The sequence below is a fragment of the Urocitellus parryii genome, chromosome 4 (genome assembly GCF_045843805.1).
Source record: "Urocitellus parryii isolate mUroPar1 chromosome 4, mUroPar1.hap1, whole genome shotgun sequence".
NCBI lineage: Eukaryota > Metazoa > Chordata > Mammalia > Rodentia > Sciuridae > Urocitellus > Urocitellus parryii.
The window spans coordinates 107190789-107217495 of NC_135534.1; the positions used below are offsets into that span (position 1 = coordinate 107190789).

The 26707-nt window shown below is 37.9% G+C and overlaps 2 protein-coding genes across 8 annotated transcripts in view; both read left to right on the top strand.

Annotated features, from left to right (window-relative positions):
* The first annotated feature begins 2033 nt into the window (after positions 1–2033).
* Tlcd5 (TLC domain containing 5) lies at positions 2034–6495 on the top strand. Of its 2 annotated transcripts, XM_026403486.2 has the most exons (3): positions 2034–2247; positions 3501–3573; positions 3931–6495. In XM_026403486.2, the coding sequence occupies exons 1-3, from the start codon at positions 2049–2051 to the stop codon at positions 4037–4039; spliced, it is 381 nt and encodes a 126-aa protein (XP_026259271.1). In that variant the 5' UTR covers positions 2034–2048; the 3' UTR covers positions 4040–6495. The 2 variants fall into 2 exon arrangements, with proteins under 2 accessions (XP_026259271.1, XP_026259269.1); XM_026403484.2 differs by having other exon boundaries at positions 3501–6495.
* A 4282-nt stretch (positions 6496–10777) lies between these two features.
* The window catches only part of Arhgef12 (Rho guanine nucleotide exchange factor 12), a 151153-nt gene continuing 135223 nt past the window's right edge, over positions 10778–26707 (top strand). For 5 of the 6 annotated variants that reach the window (XM_077796958.1, XM_077796959.1, XM_077796963.1 and 2 more), the window contains exon 1: positions 10778–10864. In XM_077796958.1, coding sequence (XP_077653084.1) covers positions 10833–10864 — 32 coding nt within the window. In that variant the 5' untranslated portion in view covers positions 10778–10832. The remainder of the gene's footprint in view (positions 10865–26707) is intronic. The other variant, XM_077796960.1, reaches the window with a different exon arrangement.

Genomic DNA, 26707 nt, shown 5'->3' on the forward strand with positions numbered 1-26707 from the left:
CGGCCTGGGGTGCCCGCCGCCGCAGAGGAGCCTCGGCTTCCGAACCGCCAGGGCCATCGAGAGGGACCCCCAGTTCATCCACAACGCCGGCACCCAGACACGCAGCTCCAAGGTCACAGAGTTGCATCTGCCAGTTACAAATGTCCCTTCTTTGCTCTGGTGTGCCAGGGAATTAGGATTCAGAGAAGAAGACTCTAAAAATACTAATCGCCATGTCCAAACTGATCCGCCTTACTGGCCGTGACTCTGGCCTTCAAAAGGAAATAAGGGGAACCCTTCTTTTCATTCCGGATACTTTGTCTTTCTGTTCCTTGCTCTGAAAATTGGCCTTGAAGTTTTGCAAAATTTGTCTTAGAACTCCATGTCAGAGCTGGACTGGACTAGAGAGTTCTCCAAGTCCTTTTTTTTCTTTCCTCCCGTTTATCTTCTGTTTTGTTTTTGTTTTAAAAACAGTCTCTGCCGTTGAAGTGATTTGCCCACACTCATGCTGCTAGCTCAGGGCAGAGACCCAATGAAACTTAGGTCTTTGATGGACACCTGCTGTTTTCTTGAATGGAAATCTGATTTCAGATGAAAGCTGTACAGAACTTGACCTTCATAAAGTCCTCTCTGGATAACATTCTTGGGAGTGTCTTGTGTATTGAAGTGTGTTGGTCCACAGATACTATTTCACTTGTCAGAATAGGGTTAAGCACTAAGAGTAGCCATGCAGAAAATTCCTGCTGAGATGAGACAGATACCTGAAATATTTTTGACTTTTTTTAATTTGTATTTTCAACAGAGGAGCTAGTGAATATTAATAATGGCATCTTGGTCATTTTTGGATTTTATTTCTGTATGGCCAAATTCACTCAATAGTTGTTCTTGTCCAAACTTATTTAAGTAAAAATTCCAAAGTGTAACTTTATGATTTTTATTTCATTTTTTTAACTGAATAATTGCCTTACAGGTATTTTTACATCTCAATAAAAACTCCTCTTGTGCCTCAGAATTCTTGTTCCCTAGTGGTTGAGTTGGATTTCAGAACAGACTACAATTTGGATTTTTCCAGACACCCTTCCAGGATGTCTGGACTTTTTGTTCAGTTCTATATTTGGGTTTACCTCAAATTTTGATTTTCACTGATAAACCCGTGACCCAAATCCAAACCTCAGCTGAATTCAGTTTCAGCTTAAAACCACATGAAACTGTCACATGTCACGTGACTTCTAGCAGAAACCAAAGTGTTGTGCTTTTTCATGAGAACTATGCACTGAGATTTTTGAGATGTGAATACATCAGATACATGTACTATATTTTCTGGGTATTATTGTCAAAGGTTGGTCATCGCCAGAGGGTTATTGTTGACATCTGCTCATTATAATATGTTGTTTTAGTCAGCATTTGTGTCACTGTGGCCAAAATACTTGACAAGAAAACTTAGAGGGGGAAAAATGTATTTTGACTCACGGTATCAGAGGTCTCAGTCCATAGATGGTTGACTCCATTGTTTTGGATCCAAGATGAGGAAGAACATGGTGGGGAAGGATATGACAGAGGACAACCAGGAAGCAGAGAAAAAGAGAGAAAGGGATCTGTGAAGGGTGCACCCTTCCAGGGCACGCCCCCAGTGACCCATCTCTTCCAGCCATGTCCCACCAGCCTACAGTGACCATCCATTTAGTCCATTCCAACCAGAATGGACTGATTAGGTCAGAGCTCTCACAATTCAATCATTCCACCTCTGATCATTCCTGTATTAGCAGCGAGCTTTGGGGGGACATCTCCTATACAAACCATAACGTATGATGTTAGAATGCAGTTTCTAGTTTCATTTACAGTTTTCACCAGTGGCCAACATATTTTCTCTAAGGACCCTGGAGTGGTCCATATATAGCCATACTGCAATAGAAGATTCTTGTATATGTAGATAAGGAAGAAGCATTTCAGTAAAAGCGCTGCTTTTGAACTATTCGATAACAGTAATGAGGACCTGTATACAGAACACCCCAGTGCTGTCTTCTTAGGGTGCATCCACTGTTCTCTGGTTTTGGTCTTTTTGTCATAGGATGGCAGTGGCTCTGTGTCTGCAGGTGCTGTGCAGTCTCTGTGGCTGGCTCTCGATCTATGCATCTTTCTGTCACCTGAATAAGCACCGAAGCTATGAGTGGAGCTGCCGACTGGTGACGTTCACCCATGGAGTCCTCTCTATAGTCCTTTCAGCTTATATTGGCTTCATCGATGGTCCTTGGCCTTTTACCCACCCAGGTAGGTAGAGGTCATTAGGGATCTTTCCATAGCGATTCATGATTTCGGGATAGTTTTAGAGGAATGGGATCAAGGTGGTGGAAGGTGTGTTGGTTTCTTCTGAGGCCTCTCTCCTTGGCTGGTAGATGGCTGCCTTCTCACATGGTCACCCTGCTGTGTTTGTGTGTGTGTCCTAATCTCTTATAAAGACATCAATCATAATGGATTAGGGAATCACCCAGATGACCCTGTTTGAACTGAGTTACCTTCTTAAAGGTCCCATCTCTAAATATTGTCACATTTTGAGGTACAAGAGGCTAGAGCTTTAACCTAAGAATTTGGGGAACACAATTCAACCCACAATTCCATTGGAATATGATTTTTTAAAATTCCATAGATTTTTAAAAAATTTCCTTAGATTCCCAAATTGAGTGTTCAAGTTTTCCCCAAATCTGTCAAATTGAGGTGAAAGGGTTTTTTAAGCTTTGTTTTATATAATGGTTCTTAATGGTTTCAAGCATATCAGATTCTTGCACCCTATGTGCTTGGACATGGGAATATCCTAATTTGGGGGGTTCTTTCCAGAGTCTGCTTTCAAAATGGTTAGTGCTGCTAGTATCCAATAACTTAATCCATTAAGTTAAGAAATTTTTCTGACATTTAGGACAGAATGACCCAAGTGTGGAAATAGATCTTTATCTGGTTAAAGAAAAGAGGAAAGCCAGGCATAGTGGCCTCTTGCCTGTAATCCCAGCAACTCAGGATGGCAAGGCAGTAGGATTGCAACTTTGAGGCCAGCCTCAGCAATTGAGTGAGGCTCTAAGCAACTAAAAATAATGTCTCAAAATAATAAAATAAAAAAGGAACCTAAGCTCAGTGGTAAAGCTCCTGGGTTCAATCCCCAGTACCAAGAAAAAAAAAATTAAATTAAAAAAATAAAAGAGGAAAAAAATCCTTATTGATTTTAATTGGAAGAACATACTGACTTGATTTTATACTGTTCTATAGAGAGGACCCTGAGATTATTGACAGCAGAGAACACTCCTTGTTCTGATTCATTAGAATGGCATTTTCTGGGGCCAACATCATTCAGTTTGATAAAGATCAAGGTTTTAGATTTTAGTCTTTGTTGTTACCATTCAAAAGCTTGCGCCTGCCATAATTTTTTGAATCCTTCAGTGATTCTGTAAGGTTTGAAAGAACAATGTAGGATCACTGTGCAAGATGGCACAATCCCCAATTACTCAATTTGCTTCTGTCTTGGTTTGTTTCAGGCTCACCCAACACACCTCTCCAAGTTCACGTTCTCTGTCTCACCTTGGGCTACTTCATTTTCGACTTGGGCTGGTGCATCTACTTCCGGTCTGAGGGTGCCCTGATGCTGGCTCACCACACACTGAGTATCTTGGGCATTATCATGGCCCTGGTGCTTGGGGAGTCGGGCACAGAAGTCAATGCAGTCCTTTTTGGAAGTGAGATCACCAACCCCTTGCTCCAGATACGCTGGTTTCTCCGTGAAACAGGACACTATCACAGTTTCACTGGAGATGTGGTGGATTTCCTTTTTGTGGCTCTGTTCACTGGAGTGAGGATTGGTGTAGGAGCTCGCCTGCTTTTCTGTGAAATGGTCTCCCCCACACCCAAGTGGTTTGTGAAAGTCGGGGGAGTAGCGATGTATGCTGTGTCTTGGTGTTTTATGTTTAGCATCTGGCGTTTTGCATGGAAGAAAAGCATTAAGAAGTACCATGCCTGGAGAAGCGGGCGGAGTGAGGAACGGCAGCTAAAACATAATGGACATCTCAAAACACACTAGCCAAGGCTTGCTTCCGATATTGGATCGGACTGAATCAGCCATGGGAACTAGGTCGGAAATCTGACTGTCGTGGAATCACGCTCATAACAAATTTCAGTTTCAAAAAAGGGCTAAATTTATTGATCACTTTGGTCAGTCTTCAAGCCGAGCATATACAGTATTAAAACAGTAACTTCTACAATGGCACAGTTGTGGAAAGTGAGAATCCTCAGTGATTGCTGGGAAGATGTCAGGACCATGAGGTGAGAACTACTGGCGTTTTCAAAATACAGTGACCTTGGGTCCTCTTGTCCTTGGGAAGCATGATATTCAGATAGCCTTGAAAGAAACTGGAAGAAATTTAGTACTGTTTCTTGTTCCTTTGGGAATTTCTTCAGCATAAACTTGTTCCTGCTTTTCATGTAGCCCATTTATTTAAGTTCATTCCATGTACTATAAAGTGAGGGACATTCAGGAAAAGATGTACATTTGGCATTCTGAGCACTGATCAGAGAATTGGATCTGCTTAAACAAAGGGTGATAAGAGGTGAGTGAAACTGGCAGTGGTAGGTGGTCACTTCCTGAACCTTCCTGTGCCCACTGTGTTGGAGGTCCCCAAGACTACCCCCTGGGTTCCATAATTCACTAGGAGGACTTAGAGGGCTCAACATACAGTCTCACTCACAACTTTGATTTATGATAGTAAAAGGATACAAAGTAAAATTATCAAAGGGAAAAGGCACCTGGGACCAAGGGAAACCAGACACAAACTTCTAGAGTCTTCTTCTATTTGGATCACACAGGATGTGCTTAATTCTTCTGGAAATATTTTGTGACAACTTATGAGAAATATTGCCTATCAGGGAAAGTTATTAAAGACTCAGTGCCCAAGATTTCTAATGGCGACTGGTCATACAGGCAGCCTCTTGGCATGTAGCAAGATTCAAGATTCCCAAAAGGAAAACAGCATTCAGCACAAGCCCTGTTGTTTACACACACACACAAAAATAAGGGACAATGAGCCAGTCTTTTAAAATTTTATTATTATGATGATTATTATTTACTTTTTGGTATTAAGGATGGAACCCAGGGGGTCTTTTCCACTGAGCTATATCTCTAGCCCTTCTAATTTTGAGACAGATTCTTCCTTAAATTGCTGAGGGTCTTGCTAAGTTGCTGAGGTTGGCCTCAAGTTTGTGATCGCCCTGCCTCGATCTCTTGAATCACTGGGATAATAGGCATGTGTCACCATGCCCAGCTGAGCCAGGCTTATCAGTGAATGGTAAGAGCCCTTCATAATCTGAGTTCCCAGATGCCCATCAAGGGCCAACCTTGTAGGCCTTTCCGAGAAGAGCAGGTCGGGTCTGTTACATTAACTTTTTTTGCACAAAAATAAGAGCCAGAACTTTGGATATGAGATGAATGAGGTGTGGGTAGATTTACTGAGTCCTGTTGTACGGGTTTTGCCCAACCAGGAAAACTATGCCAGTTCTCGGGGCTTTTGTGCATTAATCTCCTAGGCATGAGAGGCCATGACTAAATTCCATAGGGATTTACCATGTGGATTCCACTGTGCTTGAGATGGGAGTTCAGGTTTCAGCTCTTTTTTTTTTTTTTTTAACATTTATTTATTAGTTATTGGCGGACACAACATCTTTGTTGGTATGTGGAGCACTGAGTACGTGTTGCAAACTAGAACCAAAGACTTTTTAATGTGTGGCCTCAGGGTGATAAGGCTAATTTCTTTTCTTTTTTGCATTTCAGGTACGTTCCCTTTTAGTACTCTTACTACTTGTTGTCCTTTCTCTAAAACTGGTGCCAGTCTCTAAGAACAAACTAAAATGACAACGCCAGTCTTGGAAGGGAATTTTTTTTTTTAGTGTGATAATCTTTAATATCTCACATAGGAGGAACTTAAATACGAATTTAGAACAAGGGGTTAGGAATCAAGAATTCCTGAGTTTACTTTAACTGATTTTGCTATTCCCTTGCCAGATCATTTAAGCATGTCACTTGTCTACTCTTGTTCTCAATTTAAACCCCAGGTGAATGAATGAAATACTCTGTATTTCATAGAGATATTATGTGGCATTTTGTTAATGGAGGCCTTTAATGTAGGGTTTTTATGAAAAAGATGAAGTAGTATTTATTTATGTATTTATTGCTTATTTATTTTTACCATCTTATTTGACCAATGGTGATTGGTTGGTGAGTAAGCAAATGGTGCTACTGAAGTCAAGGTCAACAGGAAGTATCAGTCCATGGCCACTGGAGATACTAACCTAATAAGTGGTCTTGAAAATGAAAATCATTGGCCTCAGAAACGGGGACAGGGAAGGTCTAATACTGGATAAAGTTATTACTGCAAAGGAAAAAGTAACTTTAAAGGCACATTAAAACGACTGTAATTTAGTTAAAGAGTTTTGCTGGACATTGAAATAATCTGACAGATAGCGTCTCCACCTCTTTATGATTAGTATCCCTAAAATGTTGGTGAACTTCTTTCCAGCAAAATTGTGGGCAAAGTAGGATGTGGGGGAATGCTGATTTCAGCAAAAGCCTAGCAGAAAAGAGTGGCTTGGCGCATGAACTTAAAATAAAAAGAAAAAGCTGGCTCTTGAATTTTGGCACTCTGCAACCTGTTCCATACCAGACAAATGAATAGGCTTAATCTGGTACCAGTTCTTTTCTCCCTTACCCATCAGACGTAAAGGGATTGCAGATCTTGCTGTTGGGGTACTCTCATGGGAATGTGTTTGTTTTTGTTTCATAATGAGAAATCTGAATAAATGCTGGGTTGGGGGATCCCTCATTTCAGCTCTTTTGGTTTTGTGCTAATAACTGAAGAAATTTCTCTGGGAGAAAAGTGTGAAATGAAGATGACTCAGCAGTTAAGATGTTGAGTTTTTGCACCACAAGTAGATAAAGGGCTAATTAACCTGTGGTCTGGCCTGACAAAATGAAGTACTTATTTGCATTTGGATTACTATGTAATAATAACTAACACTGCTCAAGAAGGATTTATATTTCGATAAGATTTGTACTAAATTTTATAAAAAATAAAATAACATTTTATAAATTCAGAGTCTGCCCTTATGTCTTTGTTGAGTTTTGCCAAGAAGTTACAAAATAAATAAAAAGAGGAAAGAAGCCCAGTAGTTGCCTTTGACTTGTAGAGATGTTGATTCCTATTTACACTTACTGGAGAAATATCTCTAATCTGCTGTTTAACATTAATTATTCCTATAATATTTTTATTTTGGGGAGAGGCAATAACCAAAATACAGAAAATAGTTTGCCAAAAGAGGAAGAACTTAATTCTTTCTAGTTCTGCCACCTGTTTGGGCAGTTCCCTTGAATATGATGATGTTGAATGGGTCCTTGAAGACAGGGCTTCTGGCCATCTCAAGGCCTGAACTTCCAGGGCCTATAACAGTCCTTGACACATAGTAGGTACATAATAAACATGCTGAAAAACTGGATGACAGAATGAGGATGTGGTTTAGAATAACTCCTATTGGAAAAACCTCTCAAAGAGTCTGACTAGTGGTCTGGGTCACCACTGTCACTTTTCTGGGCATAGGACTCTAACCCAAGGGAGGGTATTCTATGTGGGCCAGCTTGACTCTTCTGAAGAACTTTCATACACAGAGTCTTTAGAATAGTGGCTCTACCAAAACTGTAAGTTGTTGCTTTTATCACTAATGTTTTGTGGGTGATTATAGAGATTTTCATTATTAAAAAAAAGTGTAGAGGGCTGGGGTTGTAGCTCAGTGGTGGAGTGCTTGCTTAGCATGCGTGAGGCACTGGGTTCACCACATAAAACACCACATAAAAATACTGTGTGTTCATCTACAGCTAAAAAAAATTTTAAAAGTGTAGTTCTGGGATGAATAACCATTAGTTTTTCAATTCTTCTTCTTCTTCTTTTTTTTTTTTAACCATCTTCTGAAGCTTTCCCACAGCCTTCTTTGCTCACAGCTAGAACCTTAGGTCTGTTAAGTTTGGAAGGATCTTGACAGCCCTTTGCCAAGAGGTTTTGTATGCAAGGAAGAGAAGGTGAATTAGGAAACTTTCCCAGTTTGTTTTATTCCTGAAGCTTAAGTACTGAGGCACACTTGAATGGAAGATGGGAACTAATTTTTAAAATGCATTTGATGAGTCATGGGGTCCAATTCTTTCCATATGTATATTGTAACATTGTTAGAATAAGGGAAAACAAGACATTTAGTACATTTATGGACAATTTCTTAAGATAGGGGATAAGGTGTGTATTTTGCCGAATATGGACCAATGGTGAACTCATTCTAGTTATGTATAGAAACAATTTAACTGGGAGTCTCCAGAATAGAATTGTCATGTTGGGATGCACCAGCAGGTGGCAATGTGTCCAGGTCTAATCATAGGAAAGTGGCTTGGAACCCTAATCTGCCTCTATTCTTTCCAAAAATAAACATTACAAAATTAGCTGGCTGTGCCCTGAACTTTAAAAAAAAAAAAAAATCCAGCAAAAAGAGAGTCATCATTGGCTCTGTTTATCTTTTCTATTTTTTTTTTTTTTTTTTACCCCTTTCGAACGTCAGCTTGAACTCATGCATCTATTCAGGGATAATGATCCTTTCATGAACTGTTGTGGAATGACTTTTAGAAACAGCATTGTTAAGAGGTAATTGTTTCCTCTCTCCACATCCACTGTTTATTAGACTGGATTTCCACAAAATGGCTGAAAGTCTCTTTACCACCGATGCAGGTTTAATCTCAGAAGTCAGAAAAGAGTTGGATAAAAGAGATAGCTACTTTACACAGGAAGATTGGAGAACTATATTTGTATGTGGTACTCCAATTGTCACAATACTGAATAATTTCATCATAAAACTAGATAGTTATCTAAAGTGTCTACCCTGTACAGAAAGAAACCAGAACAATAATTAAAATTAAGAAGGCTTCAGAGAGAACCGGATGCTATTTACTGAATATTTATACTTTATTTTCTTCTCTCTCTTTCCACAACAAGCTTGTTAAGTCGCTATGGAAAACACCATGCTTCCTTAATTTGGCAAATAATACACTTCGTTTTGCCAAGGCAAAACAGCCTAAAAGCAATATTTATACCAAGAAACGCTGGCCCTAGTCCCCAAATCCTTTCTTGCCAGCCCTCCGGGCCTCCCTCTTCCAGCCCAGCACTGGCAGCCAAGGCTTGTGCGTGAGGGCCCCCTTGGAGGAGGAGGCCAGCAGGTGCCTCAGGTGAGCGGTCATCACCAAAACTTGTCTAGGCTGGGGTTTGTTCCACAAGAGAAGGAGGCACCCGGACCTGAGCTCGCTTCCAGCAGTCAAAAGCATTTGATAAATGTTGTCAGGAAATATGAATAAGTACATCCTCCTCAGGAATAAAAGTTTCCAGGACAAGTGGGGCGGATAATATCAAAGACCCTACATCGTGAACTCCTTGGGATTGGAGGGAATGCTCCTTGAAGGTCGGCTGTGTTAAAGCCGACTCGGTGCAAGTCATTTTCGAAGGTGCACACCCCAAGCACTCAGAGGGCCGGAGAAACGAGGCGCCTTGGGTGGGAGTCCCAGGACCAGTGGGCTGCCACTTCCCTCCGGCCCGCAGAACTACTTTTTCGGTCCCTCGAACAGGGCTCGGCGGAGGCGTCCGCGCGAGGGCGGCGCGAAACCGAGACGGCGCGCGGGCGGCGGGTGCGGGGCGCCGGCGGCGCGGCGGAGGGATCCCGGTGAGGCGGCTTCCCGAAGTCAGAGGGGAGGAGGCCCAAAAAGTCGGCGGGGGAGGGGACGAGCTTGCTCCTTCGCTCGCTCGCGCAGGACGCGCCGGGGCCAGGGAAGACAGAACCGGAACCGGAACCCCCGCGCGCGCTCGTAATTGTCGCGCGGCCCCCACCGCCCGCGGCCTCCTCCGCCCTCCACGCGCGCTCCCGTGAGGGCCCCCAGGACCCGGCGTGCCGGCCTTGCGCTGGGAGTGCTGCAGTCGCCGCCGCCGCCGCTGCCGCTCCCGCTCCTGGGCCGGGACTTCCAGGCCGGGCCGGACGGGGACTTCAGCTCCTCGCGGGAATCGTCGCCTGCCGGGGTGTCGGGGAGGAGCCGCCGCCTCCGGTGCCGACTGCGGAAGAGTCCGGGCCTTAAAGGGATGGGGAGCAGCCTGCGGCGCTGAGAGACCCGGTCCCTGTCACCTGGGGCTGTGGGACCCCCTCCCCCTCAGCACCCGCGACTAGACCCTGCGCTTGGATCCTGGTGGGGGCTGCGAGAAAGACCAGAGGGGCCCTGGGCCCGGGGACATGGGGCTGCTCGAGACCGGCGCGGGACGGCCCGAGACTCGGCCGAGAGTGCGGCCGCGAGCCGCCGGCAGCCCCAGATAGAGAGCCGGGGCCAGAAGGTCCGGTCCTGCCGCGGCTGGCAGTTCGAGGCCCGGCGACTCCGGAGCAGTAGGCGACGCCCGTCCCTGAGCCAGTTCCACCCCAGCCCCGGAGGGATTCTCAGGTCCCCTCCCCACGGCTCGCGGACTTCCCTCTGTGACGAAGTTTTCTCCTTGTGCCTTCTGGAGGATTTTATCGCTAGCTCTAGAACTGCCTTCCGCTGACTCTCTGGGTTTGTTTTGGGAAATAACTTGTTTTGCTCCAATCCGCATTCCCTTTCCTTGATCCTCATCAATCGGATGTTCTAGATGACTGAATGGAGTTTTGAGTTGGACTTTTGTGTCCCCGCCGGAATCGGGCCTGATCCTAGAGCACTGGGGGTGGGGTGGAGGTGTTACCTTAAAATGCAAGTTGGATAAAAGGAGGACCTCTCGCCAAGGGCCCCAATGAGTGGCACACAGTCGACTATCACGGACAGGTGGGTATGAATTCCTCCTCGCTGGATTTGGCCCGATCCAACAGGAAAGTCAGTGATTGCAGATTGCCTTTGGCCGGTGAAGTTGACAGGCATAGGAAAAAGGAGCTGTGCAATTAGTCTAGGGGTTCTGCCAAGTTATCCGGTTGATTGAATTTGGAAATGTAGTGCTTTTTGGAGAGAAACTTTCCCCAGAGAAGAGGTAGTGGAAACCACGATTGTGTTTTTCTGTCTGAAGTGTGCATTAGAATTCTGTACCCATCTTGAAGCCAGAGGAAGGTCATTTTGGGTGAAGGTCAGTTCTTGAAGTCCATGGGTATTGGTGCATCATTGGATTTACTTCTTAAACATTGTTATATTTTTGAAATTTCTATCCTTGGACTTAATTTTCAGCCTGCTGCATGGTGATTTGTGAACTTGATCTCTTTTGAGTGTTGACCCGAAGTGTTTAATTATTAATTGTCTAATAATTTTCCAGAATGTTGACATTGCCAGTAAATCAAAGGCTCTTGCCGGAGGCAGAATCCAGGAGCTGAAAGCAATGAGGGAAAAAACTGTGGGACTTGCCTTTAATTATATATTTTCATATTTCATCTCCCAGAAACATTTAAGTTTAAGGGATGGAAACTCTAAGCAAGGCGCAAGCATGGCAAGTGGATTTTGTTTACTTATCAATGTTGCAGGATGGTATGTATAGACTATGTGTGGTTGAACTGGAGTTCCCTTAGTCTTAATAAGGGATAAAAGCATATTGCTTATTGATTAATAAGGGATAAAAGCATATTGCTTCCTTTACCACATTTTATTTCTGAATTTATTTAGGACTATATTACTCCCAAATTTCAGTCAGTTCACTTTTATATTGAAGTCGGCCTTCAAACTATTACGTCATAAAAATAGATCAAATAACTTGAATTTAAAGGCAAATCTCAGGTGAAGAGTGCAACAATAGTGTTCCTTCAGAAAGTAGTTTAATTTCCTAATAAGAGGGTTTCACCCAATTGTAAGACTCATTTGTTGATTTTAAAAGGGCCAAATTCCATTATCATACCATAACAGCTACTCCAGAAACAGAACTTCCTCTTCCTGTTGATGGCTTTGCAGTGTCACATGAATGTTCACCTAAAAGATTCCATTAAATATTTAAACTATTTATGTTTATCCATTGCATATTTTGGTAAGTGGGCTTTCATTTTCAGTGAATAAATTTTTAATTTTTCTGAGAATACACTTCACATGAGTAATGTGTTCTTGTTTTATTCTAGTTATCCCTATTTCTTTTCCTTTGAGGGTGTTTTGCTTCTGAAAAATCACTTTCACGGGTGTGTGGATAATTGTTTTCCTGGTCCGCTCAATTCTTGCCCTTTCGTTGGACATGTAGACAAGAAGTCTTACTAGGAATTGATGTGGTGTTGATTTTCATTGAGGTGCTGGGTGTTTAATTTGTAGAAACAGAACTTAGGGTCACCAACTGATTCCTTACAAAAGTCACTTAAAAGCCCCCAAGAAATGATATTTCTTAAGCATTGCTTCTAAGGTGTCTCATTTTTTGGAAATAAAATCTTGGGATTTGTGTCCTTTTTTTGTAAATTAGATAGTGTAATAATATTTAATAACCATGTAATTACTGAAAGCTTGTTCTTTGCCAGACGTTGGGCTGGGCACAAAAGATGATTATTTTAAGATTAATCTTTAAATTGTTTTGAGGATTAACAATGGTCTAGGTGCTGCTCAATGAGGTAATTTTTATTTTAAATTTTTAAATATTAATTGTTTTGGTAGTGGGGATTGAACCCAGGGATGCTTGAACCACTGAGCCAATGTCTCCAGCCCTTTCTATTTTGAGACAGGGTCTCGATAAGTTGCTCAGGCCTCACTAAGTTGCTGAGGCTGGCCTCAATCCTCCTGCCTCAGCCTCCTGAGTCACTGGGATTACAGGTGTGTACCACTGCACCTGGCTTATTTTTTTTTTAAACTTACTATTTTTTTTTTTTTTTTTTTAGTACTGGGGATTGAACTCAGGAACACTCTACCCCTAAGCTATATCCTCAGTTCTTTTTTTTATTTTGAGACAGGGTCTCATAAAGTTGCTGAGGGTCTTGCAAAATTGCTGAGGCTAGCCTCTAATTTCCAATCCTCCTGCCGCAGCCTTCTGAGTCTCTGGGGTTATAGGCTTGTGACACTGTGCATGGCCTTTGACATATTTTTCTAAAAGATAAAGGAACAAATCAGAAGCTGCTTAATTTTGCTGAGAACTGTCTCTTAGGAATTTATTCTAATATTTTAAAAATGGGAATTATTATATGACTTTTTTTTTTAAACACACCTTATCACCTTATTCTATAAAAAATTAAGCAGCCATTTCTCTTCAAGAGAGTGATTCCTGATTTGAATATACATTGAGGTGAAATCTGGAAGTAATGGTTTTGGTATTATTTCTATGCCAGGGTGCCTTAACAAAATTATAAATGTAGAATAATTTCTAGCTTCCTCTCAACCCTACCTATTTCATTTTTTCCCCCCACTATCTGGCTCTAATTTGTGCTGGGTGTATTTTACTGATTCTGGGACTATTGGCAAATTAATAGTGCCAGTGTAGCTTTTTAGAGATCCTTTCAAGTTTGAAGTACTCTATGTGGTATGGCTTTGTTCTGTAGAGTGTACAGAACCACCAGGCCAGCTGTGTGAGTTGGAGTTCTTTCATTGTGGTGCTTCTGACTACAGAGTCTGTCTGTCCTCAGTTGAAATCAGACTAGCTGGTTTTGGGCGTTGTTCTGTTTTGCAGTTTGTGGCAGGCGACACATGGCTGAACAAGATAAGAAGGGTTTTATTCTTGTGTTAGGGACGTGCTGGGGCTGGGATGGAATTCAGCTATGTTTAGTCTCTGATTGGTCACTTTGGATACTTAGAACTCTCTTACATCCTGTTATTATTTTGCAGTTAAATTAACACATTCATTTGCTCCTTTCTTTCCCCCTTTTTCTTTTACTCTTCAGTTACCACTTTTTTTTTTTTAAACTTAAAAAACTCAAACTACATTCATGGTAGCTATTGATTCTATGTGGTATATCTGGGCAGCTTAAAAAAAAAAAATCTGGGACTAAGGATGCAGCTCAGTGGATGAGTGTGCTTTGCCTGTGATGTACAAGGTCCTGGGTTCAGTCCCCAGTACCACCACCAAAACAAACAAAAACAAAAAAAATTAAGTCATTGATATATGTATACCTTCTGGTCGCTTGCTGTAACTTCTATGAAAACCAGCAGACTATATAAGTTTTCAATGTGTAGAATGAGCATTTGAAAAGTGGTAGAAATGTCTGATTGCTGGTTTTTAGTCTACATTAATTGCAGCCTTCAGACCTAAAGTATATCCTAATTGTTTCTAATCTTCCTTTCTTGCCTTTCTTCTATTCCTGAGAGCTTTTCCATGCTATGATAATTAGAGTTTCTTTTGAGGGATAATAAGGAGAGAGTTCTCTTTCAGTGGACTCAGTAAATGATTTTATGACAGATTCCATAACTGAATTTTCAAGTACAGGACAGGGCAGGAAAGTTATAAGGGTCTTTCTTGAAATAAATGGATCTTTGTTTTGTCTGTGACTTATGGATTTTTCTTGTTTTTGATTTGTAGATAAAGTTTTTTGATTGTAATGGAATTTTCTTAGCACTGAAATCAGCTTTAAGCTTGTTTAACTCAAGCAAACTTTTAAAGTGAATGTGGAGACCTGTAACTTTATATGCATGTACTAAGTAATTAGCATTTTTATTCAGGATACTTTTTCTGCTACAGTTGCCATATAATAATGCTTTTGGCTAAAAAAAGAATTCATACTTATCTGCTGTATTTAAGGTTGTATGAGTCATTATCTGCAAGGTGAAATTACTTGTAACATTTTCTTGTAATGCTAGTGGGTTGATTAACACAAAATTGTAATAGGGGATAAGAATCACAGTGCTAACTTTGCAGTATTTTATTTTTTAGTTTAGTTTTTTTTTGGGGGGAGGGGTACTGAGAATTGAAACCAGGAGTGCATTACCAGTGAGATACATCCCCAGCTTGTTCTTTTTTAAAAATTTGTTTTATTTTGAGACATGCTCTGGCTAAGTTGCTTAGGGTCTAAGTTGCTAAGGCTGCCCTCAAACTTGCCAACCTCAAGCTTGAGATCCTCATGCTTCAGTTTCCCTAGTTGCTGGGATTATGGGCATGTGCCACTGTGTTGGGCCTGCATTGTTTTATTTTTGTATTTTAGTTCATTATAAAATCTTGGTTCATATAGGAATGCAGTAGTGCATCCACTTGTACATTTTTCTATGAGACCATATATAGAGTACAAAGCAAATTTTTAAAAAGTATTAAGTCATGTAGTTTTACTAATGGCACACTTTTAAGAAATATATTCTTTGAATTGACAAGAGAAATTTTATTTGAAATCATTTCAAAAGTATGTTAACCTGGTGATACCACTTAATCACTTCTGTGGTTCCCAGTTGTCAACATATAGTCTGTAATTTTGAGTTGACATGTAGGTTTATTTTTGTTTTTTTCTAAAAACTACTTTTGAATTTTCAAAAAAAAAGTATGAGGCAGATGTTCATGGAACCTATAAATTTTACATTGTAGATATTCTGTGAGCAAACAATTGGAAAAACAAATCTTTGAGTATACATATGTGATTGCCATGGGTCACAGAAAAGCAGGATATTTGAATGGTTCACCAGAGATAATTTGAGGCATTCTTCTGCAGCTAATAATTTTATCTTATTATAGACACTTATTACCATGCTAGGGGTCTTGCTCAGTGGTAGAGTGCTTAGCTAGCATGCAAGAGGCCCTGGACTCTGTACTTAGGACCACACACACATATTAAAAAAAAAGTTATATAATCGTTTCTCTCCTAGAAAGTGGCCTGCCATGTTTTCAGAAATATGGAACAGAAAGCTTAACTTCATTTGGTCTCATCTGTTAAAACTTGGTTTTTATGATGTTTTAAAGCTTAATTTGAAGACATGCTCCTTTCCTTTTTAGTAATTTCCTAATCTTCAAAATAGGGCCATTTGAATAGAAATCTTAAAACCAATAAAATTATAATTTTATTTTTTTGTTTTGAATAAAATATGTTCATGTATGTAATGGTATCCTATGGTATTGTGATTTTTTTAAAGTGTTTGCAATATTTTCAGTTCAACATAAAGGGCAGATCCTGTGTTTGTCATTACACAGTAAGACAACATGGAGTTTAAGAAAAGATAATAAAACAGGAAAGTACAGGCCCAAGATTTTAACCTGGATTATCTGACTTTCAAGTTGCCCATTTTTCATTTTAAATTATTGTCTTTTTATGTGTATTATTTTTCTGTTATATTTTAATTACTTTCCAAATTTACCAACCTCACTTGGATTTTTCTCTTGCAGGATTCTTTCTTTCTGGTACTCATCTATACTAACTTTAAATATCTGCCTCCGGAGATAAAGTGTCTATCACTTCCTCAGGAGAATGAGCAGAAAACAGATAGGTCTTAGGAAGATTTTCCTGATCTTTTTTGTTTGTTTATTTGTTTTGGCACCAGGGATTGAACCTAGAGGCACTTAACCACTGAGCCACATCCCTGGACCTTTTTATTATTTATTTTTTTGAGACAGGATAGGTTACCCAGGGCTTTGCAAAATTGCTGGGGCCAGCTTTGAACTTGGGATGCTCCTGCCTCAGCCTCCCGAACTGCTGGGATTACAGGCATGTGCCACTGCATCTGGCTAATTTTCCTGATCTTTAACCCAAACTTTTCTATTTTCCTTTCTTCCTCCATCATCATCATCATCATCATCACCACCACCACCACCACCACCACCACCACCACACTGGGGATTGAACCCAGGGGTGCTTTACCACTGAGTTAGTTGTAAACTAACTTCTTTTTTTTTTTAATTTAAATTTTTAAATTTGAGACAGGGCCTCACTAAATTGCTGAGGCTGTCTTTGAACTTGTGATCCTCCTGTCTCAGCCTCCTGAGTCCCTGAGATTATGGGTGTGTGTGTCACCGTGCCATCTCAAACTTAACTTTTGGATTTTCCTGTACTTATATGTTCTTGCTATCCTAAGCTACATAATGCTCTCTTCCTCTTTAATGTTTATATGACTAAATGGTTCAAACAGTTATTCATCACTATTTCCATTCCACCTTCCTTATTTTTTGCTTAGCTACATTGTATATTTTCTGTTGATCCATTGTCTAAAAATCAACCTGTCTCTGTTAATATTGTATTAGCTTTTTCCAGTTGCTCTTCTAGAACAATTTTTTCTTTAGTTTTTCTCCTAGTACAAAATATAATATTCTGTATTTTATCTTTATTTATTTATTTATTATTTTTTGGGTACTGGGGATGAACTTGGGGGCATTCAACCACTGAGCCACATCCCCAGACCTGTTTATGTTTTACTTAGAGACATCATCTTACTGAATTGCTTAGCACCTTCCTGTTGCTGAGGCTAGCTTGAACTCATCATCCTCCTATCTCAACCTCCCAAACCGCTGGGATTACAGGCATGCACCACTGTGCCAAGCTTGACCCATATTTTAGAGAAGCAAAAATTTTACAGTGATTCAGAAGTCTTTGATTCAGGAATAACCAAAAATTACAGGTAGAAAGATTTTCAGTTTTAATTAACTTTTATTTCATGTCATTTGCAATGTTAAGGATTGAACCCAGGGCCTTACACATCCTAGTCAAGGACTCTACCACTGAGGCACATCCTCAGCCCCAGTTTTATTTTAGGTAGTTTTCAGAATTAATGTAAGAAATGTAGCAATCAAATAAAACAAACATATAAATTGTATAATTAACAAGTCAACTAAACAATTACTGACATCATAGAAGTCTTCTTTCCAAACTTATGCTTTCAAATAAGTGCCCTTAATGTAACAGATGTTTTAATTACATGACAAAAAAGTAGACTATAGAAATTTTAAGTGTTAGGAACCAGTCAGGCGGTTGGATTGTGGCTCAGTGGTAGAGTGTTTGCCTAGCATGTTGAGGCACTGGGTTTAATTCTTAGCACTGCATATTAATAAATATAAAAATAAAAGTCCATCAACAACTAATAAAAATATATATTTTAAATTAGTTAGATGTGAGATAAAACGTCTTTGAAGTGAAGAGATGACTGTAGCTTTAAGATAAAATATCTGTTGTAATATTGTGGGATACATCCAGAAATTGTTACTTTTCCAGTGTTTTTCTTTTTCAGTCTGTGTTACCTTAGATTTTATGTTGTTTTTTTTCTTTTTTTCATTGTTTTACCTTTTTGTCTCCTGTGATTTTTTTCTGTTAGTGAAACTGCCTGCAATGTTTAGCAGTATTTTTTCCAGCAAAATATATAATTCAAATTGAAATATTTTACTTTGATGCCTTTATATTTGTAAGAATTGTTACTAATGACAAGACTATAACAGAAAAAATGCATAAATTATTGTAAAATACTTAAGATTATAGAACTCTTGATTGTTTTATCTGTAGACTGTTTTCTTTGATACTAATTGAGTATAAGATTATTTACATGGATATCTTTATGTTTTGATAGTTATTTTAGAATTTTGGAAACATGCCAAATTTAGAGAATTTTACTTTTTCAATTTATAGTGTCTGGGACATCAAGATAGCCATATATGAAAGATATTTCTAAGACTTCAAGAGAATTTTATGAAACCAAGACTGAAATGATTTTTATTTTTTTTAATCTGTAAAGATAATACATAAATTGATGCTGAAGGTCAGATTCTTTGCTCAAGTTACATAAGCATGTGTGGCGTTGACTTTTATTCAAGAAGAAACTAAGTTTACCTTATTGAGTTAACATGTACCAGCACAGCTGACAGATTCATACCAAAACAGGATCTTTTACTAATTCGAATGCTGAGTCCTGGTTTTTAAAATTATAATCACATGACAGGCCTGGGTGGTTTCCCAGTGTTTAGAAACAAGCAAATCTAATGGCCAGTGAAAAATTGTTTCCTATCTTGGGACTGTGAGTTCATGCAGAAATTAGAAGTATATAAGACAATTTGGTTTAGTTAATGCTTATACTCTGAAAAATAAAACAAAAATTAAAGGTAATGCTCTCAGACCACTGTTTTGCTCAAATATTACATATAAATGCTGATTTTCATTTCATACATTTAAAAGAGCAGAGAGGATTTTGTAGATTTTCCATGAATTATGAAAATGTAGATTATTTTGTTGTACAGAAACTGTTGGAGACTATCAGTGTCTGAAGGAACTGTACCTGAAATTGATCTCATAATGCTGAATATGATTATATGTTGTCTGTAAGAATAGGCTCTCTCTCCAGTACACTTTAACATACATAGGAAATTCTATGAAGGTGTATAACCATATTCTTCTATAGATTTTAGATGGGTTATCTGCCTGTGTTACAGACACAAGCTGATATATTGTGGTTTGCGCAGTGTAGCTTCTGTGGTTTACTCAGAGGAAGTGGTTCTTGTGGGTGAAGGTCTGATCTTTTTGGAGATTGTTGGTGGCACATGCACTGTCAGCTTATTTCCTGTATTACTGGCTGTTTGGGCAAGACCTTCTCAGGGCAAGTAAGTACTACTGAAAGGGTATTTAAATATTTGTAGTAGGTAGATTATTTTGTATAATATCTATCTCTCCAGTGATGGGAGGATTAAAATAATGTTTGTAAAGTGCTTTGAGATCCTAGAATGAAAAATGAAGACATAGTCATATTTGCAGGTTACTGCTATGTATACTGCTCAATCAAAGTAAGAACATGTAATAAAATGTTGTTCTATCGAATTTGATTTCTGTGACAATTGAAGTGTTGTTTAATTTCCAAAGAGTCAAAGGCCAGCTGCAGTGGTGCACTCCTGTAATCCCAGCTGCTCTTGAGGCTGAGGTAGGAGGATTGCAAGTATGAGGCCTGTCTCAAATAAAAAATAAAAAGGTGTCTGGGGGTGTGGCTCAGTGGTAGAGCAGTTGCCTAGCATGTGTGAGGCACTGGATTCTATCCTCAGCACCATGAATAAACAAACAAACAAACAAATAGTATTGTGTCCATCTACAACTAAAAAATATTTAAAAAAGAAATAAAAGGCTAGGGGATATATCTAATATCTCTAGGTTCAGTCCTCAGTACTGAGAAATAGGAAAAGTCGTAACTAGAATTTTTCCTTCCAATTCTCCTTTTAAATTTTACCCTACATAATTTAACTTAGTAGAGTATCTTGTATATAATACTGGTTAAAGCCTATTCAGAAAACAACACAGATTTATTCATCAGTTTTATTGGAATACTAAAATAATGAAATTTAGAGAATTTCCTTTTGAGACCAGTAGCTATGCTATCCATATACAAAACCCTATATTTGCTTTGCTGAAGTCTGAAAATAAACAAAATGATAGAATTGAGTATGTCATATGCCTTATTTTGGGGTATGTAGAGAGGAGGCTTTCTTTAAATATGAATTGTCAATTTTTTTGTTCCTCAAGGAAGGAGGATAATTCTTAATCATTTTAAAGTAATTATTTGCTTTACTTTCTTTGATTCTTTTTTAATATGGAAAAGCATAAGGAAGAAAAAAATGGCTTAAATGATCCAACTACTAAATGTTTCTGCTCAGGTTAAATATACAACGCACAGAAAATTCAAATAATATGTAATGGTATTAAATAAAAAGTTTTCTTTTGATCTTGCCTCTATCCCAGTGCATTCGTTAGTTCTTAGATACTCTCCTCAATGGTAACTACACTTATTGGTCTATATCCAAAACATTTAAAAAATATGCCACCCTCTCATTTTAATATTTTTTTACATCTGTATTCCCATAGTAGGTGGACCTATCAGCTTTTGCTATATTATGCTGCCATATCAACATCTTCAAACTGTAGTGTCAGGATTGGCTGCAGCATTGCTTCATGTGTCTTATTTTGGAACCCTGAGTGAAGAAACATTACCTGCCTAGGATATGCCATTATTTTGGCAGAATAAAATAGCAAAGAAAACTGATGCAAATATTAGTTAATGTCACTCAGTCATGGTGTACATCATATCAGCTCAAATGTCATTGATTGAAAAAAGGTAATATGGTCAAGCTGACTGTTTCTGAGGTAGGAATATATACTTCTCCCACAGGTGGCATTATAAGTCACATGGTAATGGGTAAGGGTATGTAATCCTATTAAGGAAGGAAAGAGAAAGTTGAAAAATTAAGGACAATAATATAATGTACCATAGGAGGTGCTCCATAAATGCTTGTTACATGGGTTGTTTTGAGTCTGTGAACAATTTTTTAGCTTTTTTTTTAAAGTGGAAAAATTGTAAGCATATACAAAAGTACAGAGAATGGTATGTTGAACGTTCCCATCATTAATTTCAACAATTATTAATGCATGGACAGTCTAGGTTTATCTATTTCTTTTGTTCTAAGTTCCTAAGGAATTATTTTGAAACAGTTTCTAGATATCATAATTTTATCCATAAATATTTTACTGAGTATCTCCAAAAGATGATGTCTGAAAATGTAACTTCTTATAGTAAATTCTCACTGTATTATGGTTTGAGGTCCTGGGGCTGTGGGCTGATAGGTGTCAAGTGGGAGAGGATGTTCATGGAGTGTATCTGGAATTTGATAGTGAGGGCTTGTTTTGATTTCATTTTGAAATTTCTGGAGGAGGCTTACAATAGAATGTCATCTATTTTCCAGCCTTTACTCCACTTTAGAGTGTGTGTGTGTGTGTGTGTGTGTGTGTGTGTGTGTAGCAGAAGCAGGTAATTAACCTCTGGAAAAAATAACATTGCAACAGATTTGATTTGCAGGAGGTTTCATTTCTCACTGAGCCTCTATTGGGATGATGCCAATTGAAAGGAATCCCAGCTCTTAATGGCTCCAGCTCTTCTGGGAGCTCTCAGTCAGTGATGTTATTTACTCTGGAGAAGAACATCAGAATCATTTATAAAAATTCTGTGCTCACCTATGCTATTTGTTACACTGAGAAAGGGTCTGTCATATCTTCAAGGCAATCTCTAAGATGATATAAAAGTAAGAAAGTAATTTTATCTAATTTTAGTTTAGAAGTCATTAAAGCCACCCACTTTCAGCAGCTCGAGTTAATTTATTAGAGCACCTGAAAGCCTCCATTTTGGATTCTAGATGTCAGTGTCATCTAAGTTTACTTGTCATTTCCATGGTTGTAGGGTGCAAGAGGTATTATGTTACAGATGTAAGATTATTATCACTTTTATAGGATGTTTTCTTTTGGGGGAAATAATGGGAAGCAAATTAAAGAGATAATCCCCTTTTCAGTTTATAGATTGGTAGGTGACAATGTAGGTAGTCAAAGAGTTTACATAGCTTAGTGTATATATAAATTATTGTATATAACACAATGAAAGTATCTTAGTATAGTATTACTGTCAAATTTATTTTCTTAATTGGCTTATCACTGTGCATAGAGACACTTAGATTAGTCTTTATAGGTATTAGCCTTAGTTAGTTAAAAGTTATATTGTTAAATTTATTTCAGAATTTTTTTAGGAAGTATAGGAAAAAAATGGTCATAACTGGCTTATAAATAAAATTATTTAAATTTGGTTTTTTCTTGCCATTTAGTTGATTCTGTCTTTGGTTGTGTGGGAAAATATAGTCTATTGAAAATATAAAAAACTGCATTTCCCCCATGGAGAATAATTCTTTGATTTGTTGTTTTTCTTATTATTTTTCTATTTTATCACAACTGAAAACATTATTTTTTAGAGATAATAATTTGTCAGTACCTTTGTTAAGGAAATGTACTTTAGTTGCATTTCAGTTTTATTTGCTAGTAGGTAATTTGGGGAAAGGTTTGTAGTTTCTAATTAACTGTATTTACCCAGAAATCCTATATGATTAGAATTCTTGTGACAGTGTTTAAAGTAAATTAGGTGTGTTGCCTGGATGTGAACAGTAAAAAAAAAAAAAAAGAGAGAGAGAGAGAAAGAGAGAGGAGAGGGAGAGAGACAGAGAGAGAGAAGCTTCCTACCATGCAATTATAGTTTAATAGCATACAGTGTATTAGTTTATTTACAAAAATGGGAATTAAGTCACATATGCCCAAATATTACTAATTATATTAATTCTGACTCCCCTGTCAGGAGTTTTCTTGATTATTCTTTAATATATATATATATATATTAATATATATATATATATATTTTTTTTTAATTGTAGATGGACATAATACCTTTATTTTATTTAGTTGTCTTTTTATGTGGTGCTGAGGATCAAACCCAGGGCTTCAAACATGCTAGGCAAACTCTCTACCACTGAACCATAACCCTAACCCCAAGATAATTCTTTTTGTCAGAGATAAAAAGTACCTTTTAACATGAAATCTGTTTCAGCTCTGAATTTAATATATGAGGGGGTGTGTATGTGTTTATTCTTTGCTCTTAGAAGAGAAGTAGAAAGGAACTGAATGAGGATGATGTTAGTGTCAGGATTTTGGTGTCAGATTTGTTCTGTTATTTACTAGCTGGGAGACCTTAGGCAAATTTTCTTTTCTGAACAGCAGTTTAGTTTTCTCATCTATAAAATATGGGAATACACTTATTTTGAAGAGTTGTTGTGAAGATTAAATAAGAAAGAGTTTAAGTATCTGGCACATAGTTCGAGGTAAGCCATAGTAGCTGTTACTGTTTAAAACCTCAGAAATTAGTTATGTTTTCCTAAGCCTTAAATCTATGCTTTTGAAATGATTTTGAATTCACATGTACTTTCAGCTGCTGCTGCTGGAAAGATAATTATTCTCTTCCCCACTTGCTGTTATAATTACCTTATCTTTTATATTTATAATTATAGACTATTTTTTAATTATTTTATTTTTATGCGATGCTAAGGATGAGCCTAGGGCCTCACACATGCTAGGCAAGTGCTTTGCCACTAAGCTACAGCCCCAGCCCCAAATTATAGGTTATTCTTTAGAATTCAGGTGTATTTAGAAGTGATGAATAGATTTTTAAAAGTTCAGATTGTAGACTAGTTACAACTCTTAATAATAATAAAAAACATGGGTAAGATGTTTAGAATTAACAGTTCACTTTTACACTCCATCCCAGCCAGAGCACCATAAAGTGATTGCTGGCCACTTTTTTTTTTTTTAAGAAACTTTATTTTTTTATAACTTTATTTTTTTTTTTTATGTGGCGCTGAGGATCGAACCCAGGGCCTTGAATGTGCAAGGCGAGCGCTCTTCCACTGAGCCATAACCCCAGTACTGACAGTCACTTTTATATCTGTCTTTGGTCACTCAAAATTTGTGCATTTTTGTATTTCTCAATATTACTTCATTTGTTTACTAATTCAGTAAATATTGAATGCCTGCTCTTTGTAGGTCATTGTTGTGGCAGTTATTTTTGAACTTTTGCTATCTGCTGAATTATAGCTATACATTCAAAAATTTACCCCTAAGAGTGATATTTATCGATTAGTGCTGAAGATTAAAGCAAAAAGTTTCATTGGGGGATATAGTGGTATGAGAACATAATTAATAGTTAAATTGATGTTATTTTCCAAATTAAAAAAACAACAACATTTCATATCACATACTGTCCTTTTTTTTTTTCTTTTTAACTTATTTTTCAGTTGGATTACATTTTAGTGAGTTAACCGCAATGGAAAGGGCATTGGTGTTAATTGAAATTTAAAGAGGGTTAGATGCCCATTTCCTTTGGCTTTTTTTTTTTTTTTTTTTTTTTTGGTGGTGGTGCTGGGGATTGAACCCAGGGCCTGTGAATGCAAAGCAAGTACTCTACCAACTGAGCTATATGCTGTATCAAGCCCTGACGCCTATTTCTTTTGGATAGAGGAAATCACCTTTTACTAATTAGGCATTTTCGTTTCTTTAAGGTGAACTCTCTCATGGATTTCTTTAAGTAGCAGTCCTGTAAGTCTGTGCTTTGAACATGTAGTGAAGAGATGATAAACATGGGAATAGTTTGGTCCATGAAGGATTCTAGTTTGATTAGCAAGGTAATGTTCAAATCATAATGACTCTTTGCTCTATTTTAGATTTTGAAAGGTGGTAAGAGGTAATATAGGTGAAAATGAGCATTTAAAAATAAAATTAAATCTTATAATGAAACTTGGGGTATAGAAAAGAATATTTGGATACTCAAGTAATGGGCAGTGTTAGAGGTATTTTCTGTTTTCTTAAATATAGCTAACTATAAGTTAAATGTTGTCTCCCTTTCAAACTGAGAAAAATAAGACTCTAAGAAGTTTACTAACATACTGAATGTCACGTAGTTTCTAAAAAGAAGAGTTGAAATTACAACTCATTGATTCCCTTTTGAAATTTAAAAAATTTTGGGGGGTAGTAATGGTCTCAGTTCTGCTTATTTTTATATTTATTTTTCAATTTTTTAGGTGGATACAATATCTTTATTTTTAATTTTTATGTGGTCCTGGGTATCTAACCCAGTGCCCCATTCATACAAGGCCAATTGTCTACCACTGAGCCACAACCCCAGCCCGTCAGTTCTGCTTATTTTGATTGGCTTATTCAGATTGGTCAGTTGATCTTTTGATCTAATTGAATGGAACTGAGAAAATGTATTTTGTCTTCCACAACAGTATTAAAAAAAGTCTTCACATTATAATTTTATAATTGTATCTTCTTTCTGCTCATAATCTATTTATCCCCTCTTCCGTTTCTGATGTAAGGATTTTTTATCTAATTTCCTCTAAAGAAGACTACATTTAGATTAGATGTTATTAATTGCTTTAAATATAAACAGGTCTTTATATATTGGATTGTTTTGGAGCTTAATCTGTGTTACTTGTAAGTAATTTTCCATTATAATTATTCTAAAGTTCTTTTAAGAAATTTAAGGTCTAGCTAATACAAGTTTTACATTTTTTAGTATTATAGGAACACAAAGCAAACAGGAAGTGACCCCCAAATTTATTATACTGAATATGTAAGGTGGGGGAGGTGAAGGCAGCAACTGCCTTTTAGTTGTAGATGATCAGGCCTCTGTGAAGCCTAAGTGAGTAATAAGTAAATTGGGTTGCATTTTTTTTAAGCCAGGATCTATGTTTAGCTAAGTGGCAATGGAGATTAAATAAACAAAAAACAGTCTTGTTAGCATAGTGATTTTCTCCTTTTATTATTTAGTTTATATTTTCTACCATTTAAAGACTATATAGGTATAGATTCATATATAGGTGTAAATTTGTATAAGTATAGATTAATTTTCTGAGCCACAAAACCTTGTTACTTTTAATCTTCATGTCTTCTGTGTGAATTTTTTCCTATTACTGTAGCATGAATTATTTCAGTCTAGCCATGTACGCCACAACATGGAGAGAAAAAGTGTGTGATTTTTTTTTTTAATTTTAGCCCAACACTTTTTAACCATAAATTGTTTTTTATACATTTTCTTAGTGACTCCAGAAAATCTAGAACAGACTTGGCAGATAGTAGTTCTAAAAAGAAAGCCCATAAATGAAGTCTTCTGCCTAGTAAGTATTGTTGTTAGGAGGTAAAAGACTAAAGCATTGAAATTTGAGAATTTTACTATGTTTAAAATTTACAAAGAGGCTACATGCAAAAAGGCAGTGCTCTTGGAAGCATTCTTATGGATGTGGAGAGTTTATAGCCCTTAGGGAGATCTACAGACATCCGCTATGCTGAGTTCTGGGAAGCTGCTTTTTCCCATGCTTGCAGCCTCCCTGTGGGGTAAAGGTCTGTTAATTTTGCATAAATATTTACCATATCTCATTTTAGCTAGCATTGCTTCCTCACACTGTTAGCAGTGAGGAGACCTTTGCTTATCCAGCTTGAAAAA